This window comes from Eleginops maclovinus, chromosome 12, assembly GCF_036324505.1.
Source record: "Eleginops maclovinus isolate JMC-PN-2008 ecotype Puerto Natales chromosome 12, JC_Emac_rtc_rv5, whole genome shotgun sequence".
NCBI classification, from domain to species: Eukaryota; Metazoa; Chordata; class Actinopteri; order Perciformes; family Eleginopidae; genus Eleginops; species Eleginops maclovinus.
Genome location: NC_086360.1, coordinates 7291325 through 7312222, shown reverse-complemented (window position 1 = coordinate 7312222; position 20898 = coordinate 7291325). Strand labels below are relative to the sequence as shown.

At 38.7% G+C, this 20898-nt stretch overlaps 2 protein-coding genes across 2 annotated transcripts in view; both read left to right on the top strand.

Moving 5' to 3' along the window:
• The first annotated feature begins 262 nt into the window (after nucleotides 1-262).
• mrpl1 (mitochondrial ribosomal protein L1) lies at nucleotides 263-7752 on the top strand. The gene is made up of 9 exons (XM_063896356.1): nucleotides 263-354; nucleotides 1402-1504; nucleotides 1659-1926; nucleotides 2650-2733; nucleotides 3064-3135; nucleotides 3658-3769; nucleotides 3922-4022; nucleotides 4333-4414; nucleotides 7597-7752. Exons 1-9 carry the CDS (start codon nucleotides 324-326, stop codon nucleotides 7698-7700), a joined length of 957 nt encoding a protein of 318 aa, XP_063752426.1. The 5' UTR covers nucleotides 263-323; the 3' UTR covers nucleotides 7701-7752.
• A 4161-nt stretch (nucleotides 7753-11913) lies between these two features.
• Nucleotides 11914-20898, top strand: part of fras1 (Fraser extracellular matrix complex subunit 1) — a 245586-nt gene continuing 236601 nt past the window's right edge. Inside the window, exons 1-2 of the mRNA XM_063898177.1 lie at nucleotides 11914-12163; nucleotides 16275-16306. Coding sequence (XP_063754247.1) covers nucleotides 12076-12163; nucleotides 16275-16306 — 120 coding nt within the window. The 5' untranslated portion in view covers nucleotides 11914-12075. The remainder of the gene's footprint in view (nucleotides 12164-16274; nucleotides 16307-20898) is intronic.

Below are 20898 nucleotides of genomic sequence, written 5' to 3'. Positions count from 1 at the left end.
AAAACTCGGCATCCATTTAATCCAACAAGAACATGTTTTGTTCAAACTACTTTTATGAATTCTCTCTAAACTGTGTACATTGCGAAATGAACCCTAGGATCCTACTTGTTTACTAAAAACAAGTACTATATTAAAAATTAAACACATTCCAAATATTTAAATCGACCCTACCAAGTAACTTAGTATTTCATGGTCGTTTTTATATTATCCAATAGTCGACGTTAATAGTTTGACGGTTTTTGAATTAGATATTGTTTAACTACACAGGCGGAACTATTTAGTACGAGTTGCTGTTTTCACACGGACCAGCCGCATTCCCAGACATGGCATCCTGCACGCGGACAGTGTGGAAAGGTCAGTTGTTTTGTGTTATTTACTTACTTTCTGCTAACAGTTACCATTCAGGGAATGCATTTACTAAGATGAGCACATGCTTATTCAGGCTTGTTTCGGTTAAAAGGCTAGACAGTCATACAGCCCGTTAGCATGCCTTCTTACTAGTACAGATCAGTACAGATCTCAAATGTGTATACTTTTTTACAACGTCTTTGCGTACTTCATTGCATGGTGCAACATGAATTAAAACTACTTCCTGAATTATTGGCAGTCTCTGTTTATTTTTTCATTAATCTAATAGATAAACCAGCTATTACAATATATTAAATGAACAGTTTTTTTTAGAGCGTCCTTGAACCAAAAGACATTGTAGTGGGCGGTAATCTGAAATTGTAACGAGTTTCTAAAAAAAAATCGATAAATTAAAGTATTGCTTAGTTGATCCTATGTATGACGAATCAAAGCTTCAAGATAAATGATTAAATCATAACTTTACATGTTGTTATGATGGTTTGTATGTACTTGATGAGATGTGTATCTGTCAGATGTCTGAAAACAACCTAGAGGGAAAAAAATAACCCATTTTATATTAGTTCTCTTGCCAGTGGTAACAGTCACAGCCAGATCAATACAATACATTATTTACTTGCATACAACCATGCAGTACCTCAGACATATTCCACCTGGACTTTGAGAAAAAATGTTTTAGATGGCAGGTCCGTGACTTAACTAGTTCCAGTGAACAGACTCTAGCTTGAAATTTAGAAAACACGGAAGCTCACTGTGAAACAGTAAAGGCACAACATTTTTCAATGTTTACATGTGATGCAGTCTGCTTCAGACACACTTTTATTGTGGTATTGTAACAGTATTTATTAAGCTTTCTCTTTACCATTGAACCATATTTGATTATATCTTAGAAAAAAGTCTGACCTCTGGTATTCAGTTTAATTTGCTGTCCCACAGAAAGAGAGAACAGCATCTATGTGTGTTAAATTGAGTATGTCATCTGCATCCTGTGTCTGTATGCTTTTATTCTTTAGCAGCTTTTTTTCTCTTATCCAGTTTTTGCAGGATGTCAGAGGCAACTGCTGAGAGGTCCTGCCTTCACTGGTGTATCACCAACAGCTCAGAGAAATCTGCCTGTCAGGACTTTTGCTGCTGTCAAGTGAGTTTTAAAAATGTAGTTTAATAAGATCAGCTCTTAATATATTCATCTACAGAGGAATTAGTTTAAACTACAACCAGTATGTTGTTCACTCAGCAGAAACGCAACCATGTGTGACTCATCACAAGTCAACATCTTCCTTATTGTTTGTCAGGGCACAGAAGAAAAGCCAAAAAGAGGACAAAGAGAAGGACGTGAAGAAAGAAAAGAGGGTCATCAACGACTCGGACAGACAAAAGCCCTACGGCTTCACGGGGTGGGCGCCTGTGGATGACGTGTACATTCCCAGGTTCTACCCGCGGACATCATACGGCGCAGCTGAGTCTGTCGACATGCTGAAGAACTTTCAGAGGTTGGACTTCACTCCCCTCAAACAGCCTGTTTTCATCGATCTGAGGCTCAACATGAAGCTGGAAAAAAAGGTAACGGCACTGAAGCTGTGTCCATTGCAGATGCTGAGTTAATGGAATGCCGGGTAAAAGATGTTTGATTTTTGGAGGGAAAATGTGCCTTACTTGTTAGGAAGTGTTTTGTAAAACCATTAATTTTTCGGTACAAATATTTGGACGAAAGTCCCCCATCTTATTAAGTATACCGGCCCATGGATCTAAATAACACCAAACCGTTACCCTGTAGTCTATCTCATAATGTTTCCCAACAACAGATTTGATTGTTCTTCCATCTGGTCATTTTTTAGAGAGAGAGTTTAAGGTTATGTAGTTGGAAGGAAGTGCCCAGTAAATCCTTTAAATAGCTAAAGTTTTTTTAACATCAGGTCCACAGTTGCAGGTGGTCATATTTTCTTAGCATTGGGTTCCAATTCGTTAACATTTGCTTAACTTTAAATTATAACGGGAACCTGGATAATTAATTGGGTAGGCATTCACTTCCTGACATACATCCACTTTGCAGTTGGTAGACTGACAGTCCTGTTTGGATTAATACCCGGTGCGGACCTACAGAAGTCATAAGATGTTAGCCTTTAAACGATTAGGCCACTACAATAGGCCGTCTAATATGAAAACTAGAGGAATTGATTATTTTGAAGGATGTAGTTTATAAACTTGTTTGTTCTAGGATCGACAGCTCTCCATTTAAACGTTAAAACATTGATAATTCATGAATCTTTCTTTGTGTCCTCACAGAAAAAAGTCGATGCCTTTGTCAGCACGGTGCACCTACCCCACCCCTTCAAGACAGAGATGAACAAAGTTTTAGTTTTCACCGCAGTAAGACTTTTATTTTCCTCCCCTCCTGAATCTAGCCAATTGATTGCCTGCTGTTGATGAATTGCTTTAATATTGTCTCCACATGATTCCAATGTGCAGCAGCTTCTTTGTATTTGCCGTCCCGTCTGTCTCTAATGAATGGGCTCAGGTGTTTTGATCACAGAAACCTACTTTCAGGGTTTGATTTATATTCCTATGGAGTAGCACAGGGTTGTAACTTATTTGTTGCATCTTAACGACCATAATGAATGACACTGGTGGTGTCTGCCAGACTCTGGCACACCCCAATCAGATTAAAATGGATGACACTGCACCTGTTTTTCTCTGCAGGACCCTAATCAAGCTCAATTTGCCCTGGAGAGAGGAGCAGTGTTTGCTGGAGGAGAGGAGCTCATACAGCCGGTGAGCGGAATTAAAGGGGCCCTTTTATGCTTTTTGGGGTTTACTCTTTCCTGTAGTTGTTTTATATAGGTTTCTGTGCTTGTTAATAATCTACAAAGGGTAACATCCCAAAGTCCCCTCCAGAGGGAGTTTCACTCCCACACACTCTCCCCCTGCGTGAAACGCCTCCATTGGACTCCTTTTGGGACGTTCTTAACATAGTGGCATCAATGTCTGTTACTTCTGCTTCTATTGGCTAGTGCTACAACACATTTTACGTGATAGGCTTAGGGGCGGGACATATCTAAGCAGTTGACAAATCACAACAGAGCTGATCAGAGCAGACTGGGCTCTGGTTTCAGACAGAGGGTGAAAAGAGGTGCTGCAGGCAGTATGAGTAATAAAAAAAAAAGAGGCGTTTTTGAACATTTAAGCATTAAAACATATCCTAGTAGAAGCACAAAACACAAATATGAACCTGAAACTGGGGATAATATGTCCTCTTTAAGGGTCACGGATTAATCCTATCAAATGTATATCCAGATCTTAGATGACCAGATTTCAGCAGACTTCTACGTTACGGTGCCAGATATGCTGCAGAAGCTCGTACCGCTGAAAAACAAACTGAGGAAGAAGTTTCCAAAGAGCAAGAGAGGTAAGGGGTGTGTGTGTGTGCGCTTAACTTGCAGGATGATTGTACTCATGGGAAGAGGTCTTAGGATTTGAAGTCTGCTTTTGAGATAACGCTGACAACAAAATGTCAAAAGTCCTAATATATTCACGGCCCCTCTCTCTGTTCACACACAGGCTCAGTCGGCATCAACATTCTCAAAATGCTGGAGTTGTTCAAAACAGGTCATGAGTACATGGTGGAGAGCGACTGCTTCGTCAGGACCCAGATAGCGATGGTATGTACATTTTACTGCCAACAACCCCCAAACCAGCTCAGTGATCAGACAAAAGGCAGATTACATTTTAAGTCTTGCATGTTTGAGGGAACAACGTCTATAAAGAAATCCTGATTAAATATTTATACGTTTGTATTCAGGAACATAAAAACTTTGCAAGACCTGTTGCAGTGTTTTAGTGAATGTATTATTTTCTTTCTATAAACTAATTTTTGTACCAACTCAGTGACATTAAAATGCTGAAATCACCATTTTATTGAAAAGGAACATGGAATGGTTGATTTTAATTCATTTCCTCTCCTCTGCACAGCTTGACATGACCAAAGAACAAATCTTAGCCAACCTGGAATCTGTCCTGGTGGATGTCTGCTCCCACCGACCAGCTGATATGGGTATGTTCACAAAAAAATAACAAATAAATCACGAAACATAATAGAAGATGAACCTTTATTTAAAAGGTCAGCTTTCCTTCTATCAACAGCAGCTGAGGAAGTCTAATTCTGTTTTGACAGCTCTTCAGGCTAAAAATGTTTAGTGATATTTGTGGGTTGTTTAGGAGAAAAGCTGATGGAGACGTAGTATACCCTCTTGTGATTCTTTTGGATTTCTCCAGTCTGTTGCATTTTCTCAATCCGGTGTTCTTAAGATGGCCTATTATGTTTTTGAGGTTTTCCCTTTCCTTTAGTGTTGTGCGAAGGCTAAAATCTCAAAGTTTTCTCCATATGGAATTTCTACTTCGGTTTTTGTTGTGTTTTTTACAAACCAACAGAGTAGTAATGTTTCTCAGACAGGTAACTTGGACCCATGTAGGCAGATACAATTCAGTAACTGACAGAAGTTGAGGCAGCACTTTAATGCTTCTAATGTGTGTGTTTATGAAGAAACAACTCATTATAAATAGACTGCAAATCTACCATATGCTATGTTTGATTACCTCTAGAAACAGTACCAAAATGGTTGCTACTTATTACAATGTGATTGCTGCTGCACACTTTTTTAATAAACTTTTTAATGAGTTTCCAGTCTCGCAGATGGAGTTAATACTTGTTTAGCTTTGAAAAAATGCTAAAATCACACATGTACTCTTGTAAAATCATTGGGTTGTTTGCTTTTACAACACAGACGAAATGCATCCTGCCTGGACTGGTTTGATTAACAGCATCCTACCAGTCCAAACGAATTGCGAAAGCCACCTAAAACTTAAAAAAAAAAAAGTTATATAACCTTATTGAACGACTGTAATAAAATCATTGAATGAAAATGACCTTTAATGATGCACTCGGTGCTCTTCAGTGACAGTATTTTCTGTATTATGAAGTTAATTTATTCATGATTTCCTGCACAATTGCTTTACTTTTCACTTCAATTACAAGATGCTCAGTGTAATCATCAGCTAATGGGGCCCCATTAGAGAGAGAGGCTTAAATGATCTATATAATAATTAATTCTGAGCTTGCTAAATAAAAGTCATTAACAGTGCAAGTAAACTGCAGAGCTTTCAGAAATGCTGATTGAGGGGACACTTTAAAGCCGCTGGCCCTTTGTGACCTGGAAGTTCTCGTTTCAACAACTTTTAGCTTTTGGTTTAATCTTAAATCTCTCTCTTGAGGACTATATTAACACTCAAGCATTTTATCTTTTCACCCAGCCACTGAATATAGCTTTTTTGCTTAAATATCTTCCCTTAAGGGAACATATTGTATTGCGACTACTCACACAATGTACCTCATTTTAAGGTGTGGAACTCAGATCTTTTACTTAAGAAAAAGTAGCAGCACTACATTTTGAAAGTGCATTCAAATTCTATTTAAGTATAAATATAAAAGTATTGGCATCAAACTATATTTAGGGGGCCTTATTTAGCTTATTTTCAGGTTCTTATTTTTTTCATGTGCCTCTACTTTGAGATGGGTGACAGCATCTCTTTTCACCCTCTGTCTGAAACCAGAGCCCAGCCCCGGCTCTGATTGGTTAGCTGGCCAGCTCTGTTGTGATTGGTCAACCGCTTAGAGATGTCCTGCCCCTAAGCCTATCGCGTACAATGTGTTTGAGTGCTAGCCAATAGAAGCGTGAGTTGTGATGTCGCTATGTTACGAAAAGAAAGCAAAGGTGTCCAATGGAGGCGTTTCAGGCAGGGGGAAGTGTGTGAGAAACTCCCTCTGGAAGGAACTTTGGAATTTTAACCTTTGCAGACCATTTACATGCACAAAAACCTATACAACACACTACAGGAAATAAAAGGGAAAAGCCCAAAAAGCACCATAGGGCCTCTTTTAAGAAATATTTCCCATTTTTGAGATTCCATGCTGACTTTCCAAACAAAGAAGTCAAAGGTGACCGCAGATAAAAACTTCTAAAAAGTCATCACACTTTTCACTTGAGACCAAAGAAGGCCACCTGCAGCTTGTGTTTGAAGTGCTCACAGTCAACTGGAGTTTGACCCTTTTCTATCGGGCTTGATCCCGCGGGCCTCCTCTCCACTCACCTTGGAAATGTTAACGCTCTGCTGAAGCCACAGAGCTGCCCAGTAGAGGGTCTATCTCAGGCACTCGGTCAAGCTTTGCGATTTTCATCAGCAAGCTTTTGTCATCGAGCAGAGCCAGCAAAGAGTCCTCTTTACTCCATTCAGCAGTCAAACGACCCAACAGGCAGTGCACAAGGACTCTGGTCAGATTTGAATTTCCTCTGGAACCAGAAGTCAAGGATCAGAAGATATTGTTACTTACTTTTTGTTTATTTTCATTAATGTCTTTTTAAAGAGTCATTTGCACAGAGGCTAATGGCTGCAGTGTGGGCAGAAACAAGGGGAAACTTGAATGAGAAATTCTTAAAACCGAGAAAAGAGCAAGGCTATAGGGAATTGTTCATGACAAAAGCATATGCTGATTAATACAGACCTGGCCACAGGAAAAAATAAACGACAGGGGAAACATTGCTGAAATATCTATTCATAAGAAGGTAAAAAAGTAAATATCTGGGAGAAATAAGACTGCAGGGAATTTGATTTTAAATAAAGGAGACAGAATGTGGGTGAGAGAGATTCAAAGCGGTTGCCTAACTTTTATAATGCCATGCAAAGTTATGCTTATCCTGATACCTAAAAACAAGGGGTTTGCTATTTTTTAAATTTTCTATTTTAAAACCCCCCCACAGATACTGTATGTTTTGAGTGACATAAATACATTTTAATGAAATAATTAGATTTCCACAAATAATTTAAATTAATTGGCAGAGTAACCTCTAATGAAAGGTTATAAAAATACAATATATTATTTTACAGTAAAAATAATCATCTATTTCTGTAGAAATGAAATTACAGATGCCTCAAAGAAGTGTTACCTGCCTTAATAAAAACTAGCTTTGGTTGACTTTGAAGAGCAAAACCTCAGTGAATCATTTAAACTTCCTTAAACATTTTTTATTTCAGTCTGATTTGTATTGTTTAATAGTGTTATTGGTGTCTTGCAGCATTTTGCAAATAGTTTTAATCTATTTTTTAAAATGTTTTTTTCATACAATTCCCTTTCCCCCAACTAATGATGGCACTTCTTCCTCTTCTTTTCCCTCCCCTCAGGACCTTTCATTGAGCGGGCGATCATTGCCAGTCAAACCAGTGAAGCTCTGTGGTTTAGGAGTGAAGACCTTTTACAGAAACCAACAGAGAAGCAGGAAGGATAAGCCGCTCACAGAATATAAATGTTCACCGTGTTAAATAAAGTGTTCGTCCTGAGTTTGGCTCCTGAGTTCTGTTATCTATTGTAAACTAAAAGAAAATCCCTTTAGATTAAAGAGGACAAAACGAGGAGGAAGTTACTCTTGTTAATAATCCATTAATATATTGTACAGCTATTGATTTACAAAATACCTAGATGATGTTTTTCTGTCCAGGGCACCTGTGGCTGCTTGGTATTGTGGTTGTCCTACAATTGGAAGTGTCGTGGGTTCAATCCCAGCCCTTGCAGTCAACAGTCGATGTATCCTTGGGCAAGATACTTGACCCCGAGTTACTCCAGATGTCATGGCTGTGAGAGTATGGCATATTGCTCTGTATGAATGGGTGAATCATTACTGCTAGAATATAAAGCACTTTAAGGGTTCATAAAGACTGGATGAAGTGCTACCTACAGTCCATTTACTCTTGCATAGAAAGTTTGATAGCACAGAATGTCCTATTTGTCTTTACTACACACCCAGTTTTGACATCATGACCTCTTGTTTTCTTTCCATATACATTCTTACTTATACTGTACATACTTAAACCAGGAACCCCTACGATTCCAAAGCCAATGCCCTAAAGACTGAGCTACTGCAAGTCATCATGCATTCAGGCTTGAAAATCATCCTCAATGGATAAAAGTGAATAATTATCAGATCCATGTCGACATACTATCTTCAGGTACTGTTTTTTGTTTGTTAGTTTAAGCTCTGTGATTGCCATTAGCCTCATAAAGAACTTGTTTTTTTCTAAGTGGATAAACCCATCCAAAACCTGCAACCTACTGTGAGCCCCTCTAGAAATATCACCCAACATGTACTTTGCGACACAGTGCTGTTGTGACTGAAAGGAACCAAATCCTGGCAGAGTAATGTGTTTTATTGTGGAGCACTTACAGCAGCGTGACGTGTTGTACTGTCATCTCAACACCAGGAGGCAGCATTAACAAAGCCTGTGCTTCTGACCTGTCTAAATATATTCCTGCCACCTGTTGCAGCTAAATTCATCAGAAGTATGAACAATGGCTACCTAAGGGTATTTTTTAATTTAATTTCAATCACAGACTCAGAATAGCAAAGGGACAATAATCCTGTAGAAGTAAACATGGTAATTGACGTGTATTTCTAAGAAGTCCTTGAATCAGTGTGCCTGGTTCGCTGAGCCAATATTCATACCTTGAAGGGGAAAAAAACCTAGTTGAAAATGAATTGATATGTTGAAGCAACTGTGTGTGCCAGGGTAATGAAAAAGTGACAAAGAAGAAACAATGCCAATGGAGAATAGAGAATTATATAAAACCATTGCTTATTTTTGACAAGTTTTCTATTGTTTGCTATACTGTGTCATTCTGATTTTCCATTGTCTGTTTGTTATTGTTGTTTCAGACTTCTTTGCACGTCTGTTTGTCCTTGAAGATGTTTACACCCTCTGTTGCTCCTCCTAAAGCTTCTTACTTTTAACCCTATTTATGTATTTTCTATTTGATGGTCTACAGATGGAGGCTGTATTTCAAAGCCCTTTGAGCCCTTTTGGACTATGTAAACAAAGACAACTATTTAATGTGTTTCCAAATTGGCAGCTTTGTACTTTTAAGGGGGTCTTAAAGAGCACATATTATGTTCATCTTCAGTTCCATATTTGTATTTTATGCCTCTACTGTGACATGTTTACATGCTTTAATTTTCAAAAAGCTCTTTATTTTTCTCATATTGCCTGTGCTGAGGTGTGTGGAGAGAAACACCCTCTGGAAGGATCTTGGGGATGTTAGCCTTTTCAGACAATTTACATGCACACAGACCTGTACAACACAGGAAATGGTAAACCCCAAAATCATAAAAGGGCTTCTTTAAGCGGTTTAGCAGAATTTCATATAAGCAATGACTTCACTTCGAACAACTCTTCACATTCGGGGTTCTTTAGCACTCAACCGGGTTCATATTCAGGAAAAGTTTTTGTTTTTCTTCCCTTCCATATCATGCTAATTAAAAAGCTCATTTAAATTATACAAAAAAAGAGAATGAAAGGGAAAGTAGAAGTATATTCCATCTATGAAGATTTGTTGACCCTATAGCCACACACATTAAGTGTGAAAGTGGCTCTGTGCTCATAAGCGCAGATATAGGAAGGTGAACCCATGCCCTCTTTATTAAATTTGACCTGGGTTTGAGAATAATGTGTGAGTTAAATCATCAGTGGACTCCACATGGAGTTTCGATGACGAATATAACAGTTCATTATTCTAACAGATTTCTGGTCACGTTGACTCGGCAGGATCCAAGACAGGAGTTCAAGGTTTACCCAGACCGTGGCCCAGGTTATACATAGTTTCAGGGTTGCAGACAGCATCAGCATTAAAGCAGCGGAAAAAAAACGAAAACTTGATCAAAGGCAAAACGGATCCCGATCCCAGTTTTTGGCAGAGGACAAAAGGGCTGAGTGGAGATCAAGTTACTGCCATGTGACACTGAGGAATCTCAGGCCTGCACTCCTTCTGATTAAACATTATACACTCCCAGACAGAAAACTGCTCATAGTGCTCTACACTTATTAAACAAACATTAGCTGAATTAAACACCCTGCAGCTACTAGGAATGAAAAAAGAATCCCACCAGAAATCATATTGTAATTTTTTATGTATGCAATATGTTGTTAATATTCACTCAGAGCACACTACAAAATCCTTAAAGGATTGGTATAATTGGGTATAAAAATATATATCACCCTCGTCAGTATTGCTCCTTCTCATGCAAAATGTTGTTTATTGACAAAATATGTTAATGGTAACCAATAAATGCCTTTAAATAAGATAAACTAACCATAAACTGCCACCGGGGACGTGAAAGTGATGTGTATGTGACTGCAAAGTCAATATTTAAAAATTTAAAATTGTTGTGACAACAGAGAATAAAGTGACATCTGAGAATAAATAAATAAGATGAATTGAAAATTAAGCATATCACACCAAATTTGAATACCTCATTAAGTTATAAATAGGCCTTTATAGGTTTGACATTTATCGCTTTCCCTCTAACTTTCTCATTTCTACAGATTGTTAACTTTACCCACCTTTTTTTTATTATAGAAAAAGGAGAATAGAATAACTACCATAAGTCTTTTGCAAATACAAAAAAAGACAATACATCACAACATAAATACCACATAATCCAAAAGCATTGCTGCTAAAAAAAAGTATATAAATATTTAATGGAACAATAACACATAATGTTAAAGGCTATATTACTGTTTAGAAAACTCACATTATAGCCAATAAATGCAGTTCGCATCTGCAAAAATGTAATTTTGGTATAAAACATTGCCTAAAAAGTAATAAATGGTGTTATGATATAACAACATCCCACCAGGTTACTACATAAACTCTTTACAGTAATCTAAAATGAAAAACAAGTTGACGTCACTTATAGAGGCGTGGAGTAATAAAACATTATTTTAAAAGGAGAACACATTAAAGAAATATAAAAAATAATATTCTGAATATTATACAAAACCTAAAGTTCCACATTAAGACAACATTGTGTAGATAAAGTATAAAGAACTTCCGAAAAATCAGAGAATTCATTATTTTTGGGAATTCTGATCATGTAACACTTGTTCATAAAAACAACAACAACAACAACAACAACAACAACAACAACAACAACAACCTTCCCCCTTTTAATCCCCAAGGAGCAGAGTTCCTCATCATGTGAGATGATATTGTCTGCGAGGTGGGTGGTGGTGGTGGAGGTAGAGGTGGAGCAGAGGAGAGGTAGGACGTCCCCCCGGAGAGAGGAGGGAAGGACGAACAAGAAAAGAAGGAGAAGAAGTAGAAGAAGAAAAAAACACTAGAAGAAGAGTGAGTGAAGGGGGAGAACACAACAAGATCGCTGCACCGCAATAAGTGACTTCAAACGCCGCGCAGCCTTCGCAGTCCGCCCGCCTCTCGTCGTCATGCGTCTCGGCTTTTAAAAGCGTCCCGGCTGCTGCTTCTGCTGCTGGGGAGAGGACGAAGCACCTTGCATTTGGTAGTTATTTTTCTGCCTGAGTTTTGTGCCCTACCGGTAGAGCCGAGAGCAGGCGGAGAAGAAGAAGAAGAAGAAGAAGAAGAAGAAGCAGGAGTTGGATACTACTCCAGATTTTCGGGACTGTGCCGCATTCCTGCCGGGAGCGCAGCACTGTGGAGCCGGACCCGGTGCGCTCCGACTCCACCGATTCCTGGATCTCTCATGCTTGCTTTCTGCTACATCGCTAAATGAATAATGCACAGTGAGAACTGCATGAACTAAACAGAGACACACTCACACATCGTGCGTTTTCCCTCCTGACTGGATTTGGATTTAAATGCCCTTTTTGGCAGCGACCATGGGTGCATGGTGGATAGTGGCTGGAGCTCTGGTTGGGATCCTAACCGTCCCCAGGGGCATACATGGTTAGTATTTTGCTCTCTTTTCACCAAACCAGTTGTTATGTAGGTCAAGGGTTATTAGGGACCACTATGCACTCTGACATGACACCCCAAATTCACATTTACTTCTATGTTGGCCACTTTTTCAGCACTGAATCATAAGTCTGTCCAGGCTTGCTTTACCTTTTCTGAAAATTTGGAACAGTTTCCTTTGACCCTGGCAGCAGTGAATGTAATTTATTCCTGAAGACTGCCAGAACACCCTGGAGTCCCTGAAGGACCCCTGGAGTGGGCCAGGACCCTAGCTGCTAGGACCCCCTGAGCAGGTTGTAATTTCCCAGGGTCCAGAGCAGGGATTCAAATGTGTGCCAGTCAAGCTTCCCCATTTGAAAAGTATCCCAAAATAGAAAAGTAGTGAATTCAAAGTTTTCAAATCTCACAAACAGTCATTTGATAGGATGTCTGAGTGAGCACCTGTACATATTCAAGTGATGCTGAATACATACATAAGCATCCATGCTCAGAGCAGTCAAATTAGCCAGAAGGCATTAAATAATGTTTTAAGTGGTTTTATACGTTATACTTCAATAGATCAGCATTTCAGCGAACGTATATTCCTGCGAGTTAGGACACTGAAGTATAAGCATTGCAATACTTTCAACGAGTTGTTGTATGTATGCAAAGTTATTAAAATCCTTATTAAAATCAAATTTTAGATGATATTTTACATCTCTTGAGCTGCAAATCTATTCTTAATGAGACAGAAGTGACGTCAAACTTCAGAGTTATGGAAAATTCAAGAACACTTTTTGGCAAACCCCAAACTTGAACCATTTTACTACGATCGCCACAATTTAGTATTTTTAGAACACTTTCATATCACAGAAACATCAATTTAATAGGGTTTTCAAATGAGCACTCTCCATCTGAGAGGACTTTCTCCTCTATTTTACATCATGAAGTGGAGTTTAGCTGATCATCGTTCCTGGGAAAGAGCACCTTGTACTCAAAATAGTCAGATTTATTCTCTTACATAAATTATTTTTTTATTTGCAGGTAAAAACATCTGCACTTCTGAGTTGAATGTTGAAAAGTAGAAGATTTACTGTTCAAGCTGTTTTTCAGCATGCTTTGAATCTGAAAAACACAATTAAGATGAACTGTTTTATGTAGGCCTACATTTAAAAAAAATCCTCCAGCTGAGGGATCTGCTTTAATGATGATAATCAGCAGTTGCTTGCATTTTCTTAAATATCCAAACATATTGAAAAGTGTTGCAGCTCCTGGCCCTCTGTGCCATTGAAATATTAATCTCTCTGCATCACATTTAAAAGGTCTGCCCATGCACAGCTACAGTTTTCCCATCAGAGGACTTGTAATGCATAAGACTTTGAGGAGCAGAATCTAAAGCAGCTGTTACTGAACTGCCCCATTCAAGGTTTCACTGAATCAAACTCGTGCTTGTTAACATCACAGTCGGGTGCCTGTGGGGAAGAGTCGGGCTGCATGCTCAAAATCCGGCAGGTGAATGTGTCTCTGGTCACATGCTGTTGCAAAATGTCAGACTTTTTAAAATACATTTCCAAAATCATTTGCATCTTCTCTCATCCATCTCGGCAAGCATCCAATCTTCTTGGCAGCACTTGATCAGTTAAATTCAAACTTTCATAAAGATGCTCCTTCCACTGCATACAGAGCTTGTTGGCGTTGGTTCAACCAGAGCAAAGTAGTTATAAAAGTTGAAATTTTATCGACATCAAGTGCATGCTGGGATGAAGAGAGTGCTTCCTGTTTGGAGTCAAAACACATTTATGTCATGTTGGGCTTTCAGTTTAGACTCATTTACATGTGGCTCTGAGCATCTACAGGATTATTATCCTAAACAATTCCAGGTCAAAGTTTACTTGATTGTGAGTTAGGGCTAGGCATCAAAACCTCTATCACAATACCAAGTTACCAGATTATTTTGAGCGCAAGGTGCCACTTCCCCAGCATCATAAGCAGTTTAATGCTTGGATGCAATATAGAAGAAACTATCCTCTCATATGTTTTTTTTAAATGAAAGAGTGCTTGCTGTGAGGGGAGTCAGGCAGCAGTTCTGTGTTGTTGGGTTTAAGGTTGTGTTTGCTAAAATGAGAAAGATTCTCTAAAGAGGACAGTTGTTCCCAAAATATAAATAATTTACTCAAACATGTTGAATATTTTCTATGATCCTCTGTGATCTTCCTCCTAAACCTTCAAAAATGTATACATTTTAAGAAATTTCTCGTAGTTCTGTCTTCAGACTAGGTCAGAACCAAAACATGAACGATTTGAAGAGTCACTCCAAAAAGGTCAGAGTTATGATGCAGTTTTCAAGCTTTTATTTTTAATTCTTAATGATGGTTCCATAAAACCGAAGACTTGAACTGAAACGCTGTATCTGGCTTCTTTTGGAGTAACGCCTTAGTGTCTGATTGAAATATATGTTGAATAAGACAGAGATGTTGAACTGTTAAACCATAGTATATACAGAAGTAAATCAATTGTAGAGTAACAAGGGTTTATTTTAACGCCAAGTTAAGTTTTTAAGTTGTTTTATTTGTATTGCCAAGTATTTCCATGCACCTTGCTAGTAGGTATTGTGTGCCAGGAATCCCTATTTGTATACTTGCACAAGCAAGTTCAGAATATTACACATCTTTTAAAACTGCAAATTGAATTACACTCACTCACCACTCATATCACACTAACTTAAAGTCGCTTAAAAGTGTTAATTGGCTTTTGGCAACAGCTTTCACTGCTGTATATATTTCCACAGCTGATAATAAATTAGATTATAATTTGAATTTAAAAGATAAAGAGATGACAGCATGAAGCAGCAACATTATAAACAGACTCGCTGTACAACTGTACTCATGTGTTTGTGTATCTGAATCATTACAGTAAATGTTTACTTCTATTGTACCAGCTTGTGCTTTTCCCCCTGAGGCGTCTCAGGTTGCTTCAGTCGAGTTTTGTGAGGCCCAGACCTCAGGCTGATTCTCAGGCACGTGTCCCTCTGTCTTTCCTTTTTTTCTTAACATTTAGCCTTCAAATCGAGCAGAGATAATCATCAGCACACTGTCATTTCACTTTAAAGGTCACATAATACCTGATTGGATATGTTCTAAAAGCCCTAAAAGGCAACTGTTCATGATGCACTTCATTATAAATTTGGGTAAATACTGAATTTAGAAGTTTGCAGACCAAACAAAAAGACTTACATTTCTAATTCTAATTTGAAATGATAACATTAGGTAAACAGTATCAGGTAAAGTGTATTTTTGAGAAATTATCAAGACGAGTATTTACTGGTAGTTCTGTGGTATCATTTGTCAAAGAGATTTTAGCTAAAATGAGCTAAATACTAGTTAGCATTTTAACTTTAGGGACTTTTGTTCAAATACTGCTAGTTAGTTTGAGATTTAGCAGGCAATGATGAGTGCATGTCCTTAATGGGGAGTTGAGTAACCTTGGCTTGTTAAAATAAATGTGATTTGTTTCAACATTTCTCTTTCCTATTTGCTCAACAGGGATTATTATGCTAGGTGCCTGGTTTCTTTTAATATACCTGCTTTCTTGATGTTTTGTGATCGAGTAGCCTTAATAAGTAGTAGTAAGGGAGGCATTTCAGTGTTTAATGATGATTACCAAAGGTTACTGAGATTTGTGTTTTCCTACTCTTCCTGCTAGCTTTAGCTTTGAAAGGCAGTGTTGATGTGGATAAAGCGTCTAGTAAAGCGTTTTGTTTCAGTATTTACCTGCCTGAGCAAATAATAAATTTTTACTCCAATATCTCAAACTTCAATGTTGTTGCGTGTCAGTCGAATCGGAATTCCTGGAATATGTGAACTTTAAAGTTTGGGTATTTCATGGCTTTGCATGAAGTCAAGGAGTGTTTAAATATTTGTCCATGGATTATTCTCCTGTTGGGTTTCAGAATCAGTGTTACAGAGATGTGTTGAACACTTAGCGATACACATGGCATAACAGCTTTATGTGGACAGGTTTACATAATCCTTAAAAAATAAAACATTTTTGGAAAAGTGTGAACATGAGTGGACTCCAATGCTAATGCTTTTTCTCTCTCCCTCCCCTTTGTCTGTCATCCTAGGAGCCTGTATCTACGATGGATCGCTGTATGCGGTAGGTGAAACCACCCGGTCTTGTCCTATTTTTTACCTCCGGTATAACTGTTTAAGATTTCCTCCCCGTCCGCTCTAACAATTAGGATCTTGGATCTGTCCGTGAAGTCTAATGTGTATTTGCTAATGCATTATTCAAAGCGGACATCATCCGGTTAGCATGAGTGACGGGTGAAGCTGTGTGTATGTGCAATGGTAAAAAGTGTGCACATGTATATTATCAGTAGGGATTGCTGACTATCCTCTGTGGTCGGAGATGTAGCCGAGAAGATGTGTCTCATCTATAATGCATGCCTCATACTGACTTTGTGGATGATAATGGTGGTGAGAGAGAGCATGATGCAGCTGGGCGGAGGGCCCGTCTGCTCTAGGAAGAGCCATCGGCCCCCGCTGCTCTGTTTGATTGAAGGTTAGGTTCTTTGCAAAGTTTGAGAGAAGTTTTTGATGAGCTTTATTCCCGAGGTTCTGCTGGGGATTGGCGAACACTCAGGGTTTTTCAGGAGTGCTACTTTTGTTTTATAATCTTAAAACCCAACTGCAAAGTCCTCGTATCCTGGCCTGCAAATCATTTGAATCTTTCAAGGGTCGTGTTTGGCTTGAGGCTCCAACTGACGAGATGTCGCTTTGTTCACCTGCGCAGGTTGCCAAGGCTTGCCCTCCTTCATACTTTTAAACATTTTCACTTAAATGATGAGTTTGAGCTTTACATTTTTTTGTTTGGACAGAGGTACGTCCACATTTGTTATGAAAATAAATGCAAAACATGGACAGAATCACAGCAAACCAATATTTAATAAAACCTTTCACTTTTGCCATTTGCCATTAACTGCCTTTTTTTATCAAGGTAGTTGTCAAGATAATTTCTTCATGCCAAGATTTGATGAAACAATGAGCAGTTTAAGACTTTCAATGCCAGCACAGGTTGTACTTTAAGGTGATTTAGTCATGAGATAACTCTTATCTCTTGTTGGTTGAAACAGGTAAGAAATGAATGAATTGTGCTGCTGTGCACTTCAAAACCACCACCTATGTCTTGCAACAACTGGTAATCTCTCCTAAAAAGCCTTAAACATGGTTCTCAGCGGTAGAAGTTTTCGGTTCCCATGCGAAATAATGATGAACTCCTGCGTTGTTCCTGCTGTGTTATCAGCGTAATTACAGTAAAGCTTAACAAGATGAACAGGGACATACCTGCAACTATGTTCAATCCTGTACCTGCATGAGAACACATCCTGCCCCCCTGGCTTTGAAGGGAGGTAATTGTCAGGTCGAGGATGTGGAGACAAATATGGTTCACCAGTGTTTAAGGAGGGAAGAGTGTGGTGGTGTAGCAATGAGAAGAGAAAGGAGGAGGGTTTTGTGGGAAAAATGGGAGACAGGTGGGACGTTCCAGCATGTTGGAACAAAGTCAGGAAAAGGCCCTTCTGGGAGTTCAAAGTGAAGAACTCCCTCACAACACCTGGAGCGGTGGGCAGATAGGAACAAGTGGAAAATAAGGAAACAGATTAAAGTGCAGAAGCCCTCAGGCTGTGTGGTGAAAATAATCAAAGGAGCAAAACAGCCTTGTCACACATGATCAGTGTCCTCTTTCTTCTTTATCCAGACCTTAATTTCTTTATTTCATTAGTTATGGCGTTGAGCTTGATTTATGCTCAATAATAACTTGCGTTCAAAGGTCACTATGGTCTACATCACAGCTTGATTAAAAAAAGGCACAATTATATGTGTCTGATGACAGGCACATTGAAGCACTGGTTATACATAGTATAATGGGGCAGATAGACAGCGTTTTCATATGATTTTGCAGCAATTTTAAACCGTTTGCTTCGTTAGTGTTAACGTGTACTTCAGGAACCAGGTTACAGTTAGATTTTGCCAGTAAGCTGATTTTTATTTAAACCTCATGTTAACATAAAGCTGGCTTCTGTAACACAGGATTAGAGTAACTCGATATACCCATATAGATTTATCCTGGAGAATGTTGATTTCCTTTACCTTTTTGTAGGTAAACATTTATCTAATCTCAATTCATAAGTGTGCATTACAAACACTCCATACAGGGAAAGAAACAGGTCTTTATCACTATTGCAGCCATGCTCTCAATACAAGGTTTAAGAGAAAATGGATTACTGACCTTCGGCATGTTTATGTGGATTTACCTACTTACTCACCACAATGGCATGTAAACACGATTACCTGTGTGACCTGGTTACATAAATATTAGTGCGGTGATTGACAAGAAAATAAGTATGATTACTGTAGTACTGTATGATGGACGCACCACCCTGAGCCCAACTGCAGAAGGATGCTCTTCAGTTTATGGGTTTTATTAGAAACGCAGTTATTTTGCTCTTTAAAAACCCTGTATTGATCAAAGCAATAGTGTGTTAATATGCGGTGCTATGTGTGAGATGGATTATAGATTAGGAAGGCACAAATGAAATGTTTTTAAATCAAAATGATTAACTAGTATACAACTGACAGAAGCACAAGATTTGTCTAAATATGTGTTGAAAATACACTTTTTAAATGTATGGTGGTTCTGCAGAGACCTACAAATAGTATTCTCCAGATATTTGTTTCAAACCGATAATCGAGTCAGGAGGCAATTGAAATACCAGTCAAAATAATCGCAATTTATGCTTTTTTCCAAATCGAGCAGTGCTAAGTTAGATAGTTAGGAGAAATTCCTCATACTTTCCCACAGAGAAGAGTCTTTCTTTTGGTTAAGTTTCCTCTGACAAGTTGTAAGAGGTAAGGGGAGACTGTGTTCGGCTGATGTTCAAAATCCGCACTAAATCATTCATCAGTCAACTGTCTCCAAGATCCTGTAACAGATGAATCAGAACTGTCCCACGCAGAGAGTTGTCCTCAGAGGAGCCTGAAATGCTGGTTGTAAACAGTATGTGACGTCACCCTCAGGTCACCTAAAACATCCTAATCCTGTCAGCGCATGTAAGCTTACACACTTAAATCATGTACAAAACATAGCTGTCAATGGAGGAAGACAATCTCCTATTGTAAACAATAGGAGATTGTCTTCCTCCAATGTTAGGACCACACTAACAACCACTTTTGTATTCTTCTACAATTGGTATTCGTTCTTGTGACAAATGACCCTGAAGTAGTCAGTGTGTTTATCCGCTCCTTCTCTGATCAGCAGTGATGGAAACACGACTTCCTGTGGTCACTCTTATTTGACTAACTTGTTGGGAACGGCTTGAATATGGCAAGCAGCAAATAAACATTTGGAATGTAAAACCAATGGAGAGCAACAGATGTAATGATAAAGACTATAATACATTTCTATCATCAAGCTAAAATAAAGAAGAGATGCTTGCCGTGTTTTATTATATCTTGTGCTTTTGTGAAATCTTAATCTATTATGTAGTTTTCTAGTCAAGAACACCTTAACGGTGACTTAGGCAGGGCAAGATCCACTACTGCTGTTTTACTTTCTTTTGGACTCTGTTTTGCAGATTAATTCTTTGTAGTATACCATTTTATGAAGATTGGCCGACATCTCCTCCCAGAAAGCCACAGCTCCCCCATTCACTTCATTGGAGGGCATGGGACAGGGACGGGGGACAGGATCCTTTAACAATAACCAAAATTTGAAAATTAGAAACAAGTCGAGTTATTGGTTGCATTTGAATGATGAAGTTTTCATCCAACTTCAAATAGTTATCTATATCAATGGTCAATCCAAGACATGTTTGACTATACTACAACCTGCAAAGTATATTTTCATAATGTAGTGATGATGAAGGAGAAAGAACCGATACCTCAACAATGCACTGAAGTACTTGAGTAAATGTTACTATATCCTCCTGCAATTCAGGAACTGATGCGTCCTGACATATTGAAATAACGGAAGACTTATTGCAGGGGTGCTGCCAGGAATGACATGCTGTTGAATTACAGCGTATAGCCCCAGAGTGAAGGACTGTACGACTCGGCAACATGCAGCACCACGTCCAAATATATCACCTCCCCCCTCGAGGCATGAATTCCTGGCATTGCAAGTCGCCATTTCTGTCGAAATCAAAATGTAGGGCACCTCAAGAATAGCACCACTGGGACAGAGGTCTGGGCAGTAACTGCAAGGTTTTACAAAGAGAGCAAAGACAGGGATTTGACAGAGCATTAACCTGAACAGATTTGAAACGTTTCGTTGGTACAACTCCAAACCACACAATCACATGTGTCGTAGTGGGTTTCTTCCAGTCCTGACTGGTCCCAGTTAATTTCTTTTGGTCTTGTCCCAATCCTGCCACTTTGTGCTGAGTCACTGTTCTCCCATATTTAGCATTTACTAGCTCTAACCTGAAGGTAATCAGTTCTTAAGTGAAAACGATTGACTTAATGCATTCGATGTAGGATTTTGTTACAGAAATGCCTTAATTTAAACATATAGTGTTTACATATGGCAAACCATAAAAGTCATCATGTCTTTTTGAACCACTGTAAGCTTTAGGAAGTTCTTTAAACGCAGTTATAGTTGTGGTCACTCCTTTACAGTTTTTGCATGACAGACTTATCTGCATTTATCCTTTCCTTTTAAGTGGTGTTCTGTTCATAAAACCAAAGGGG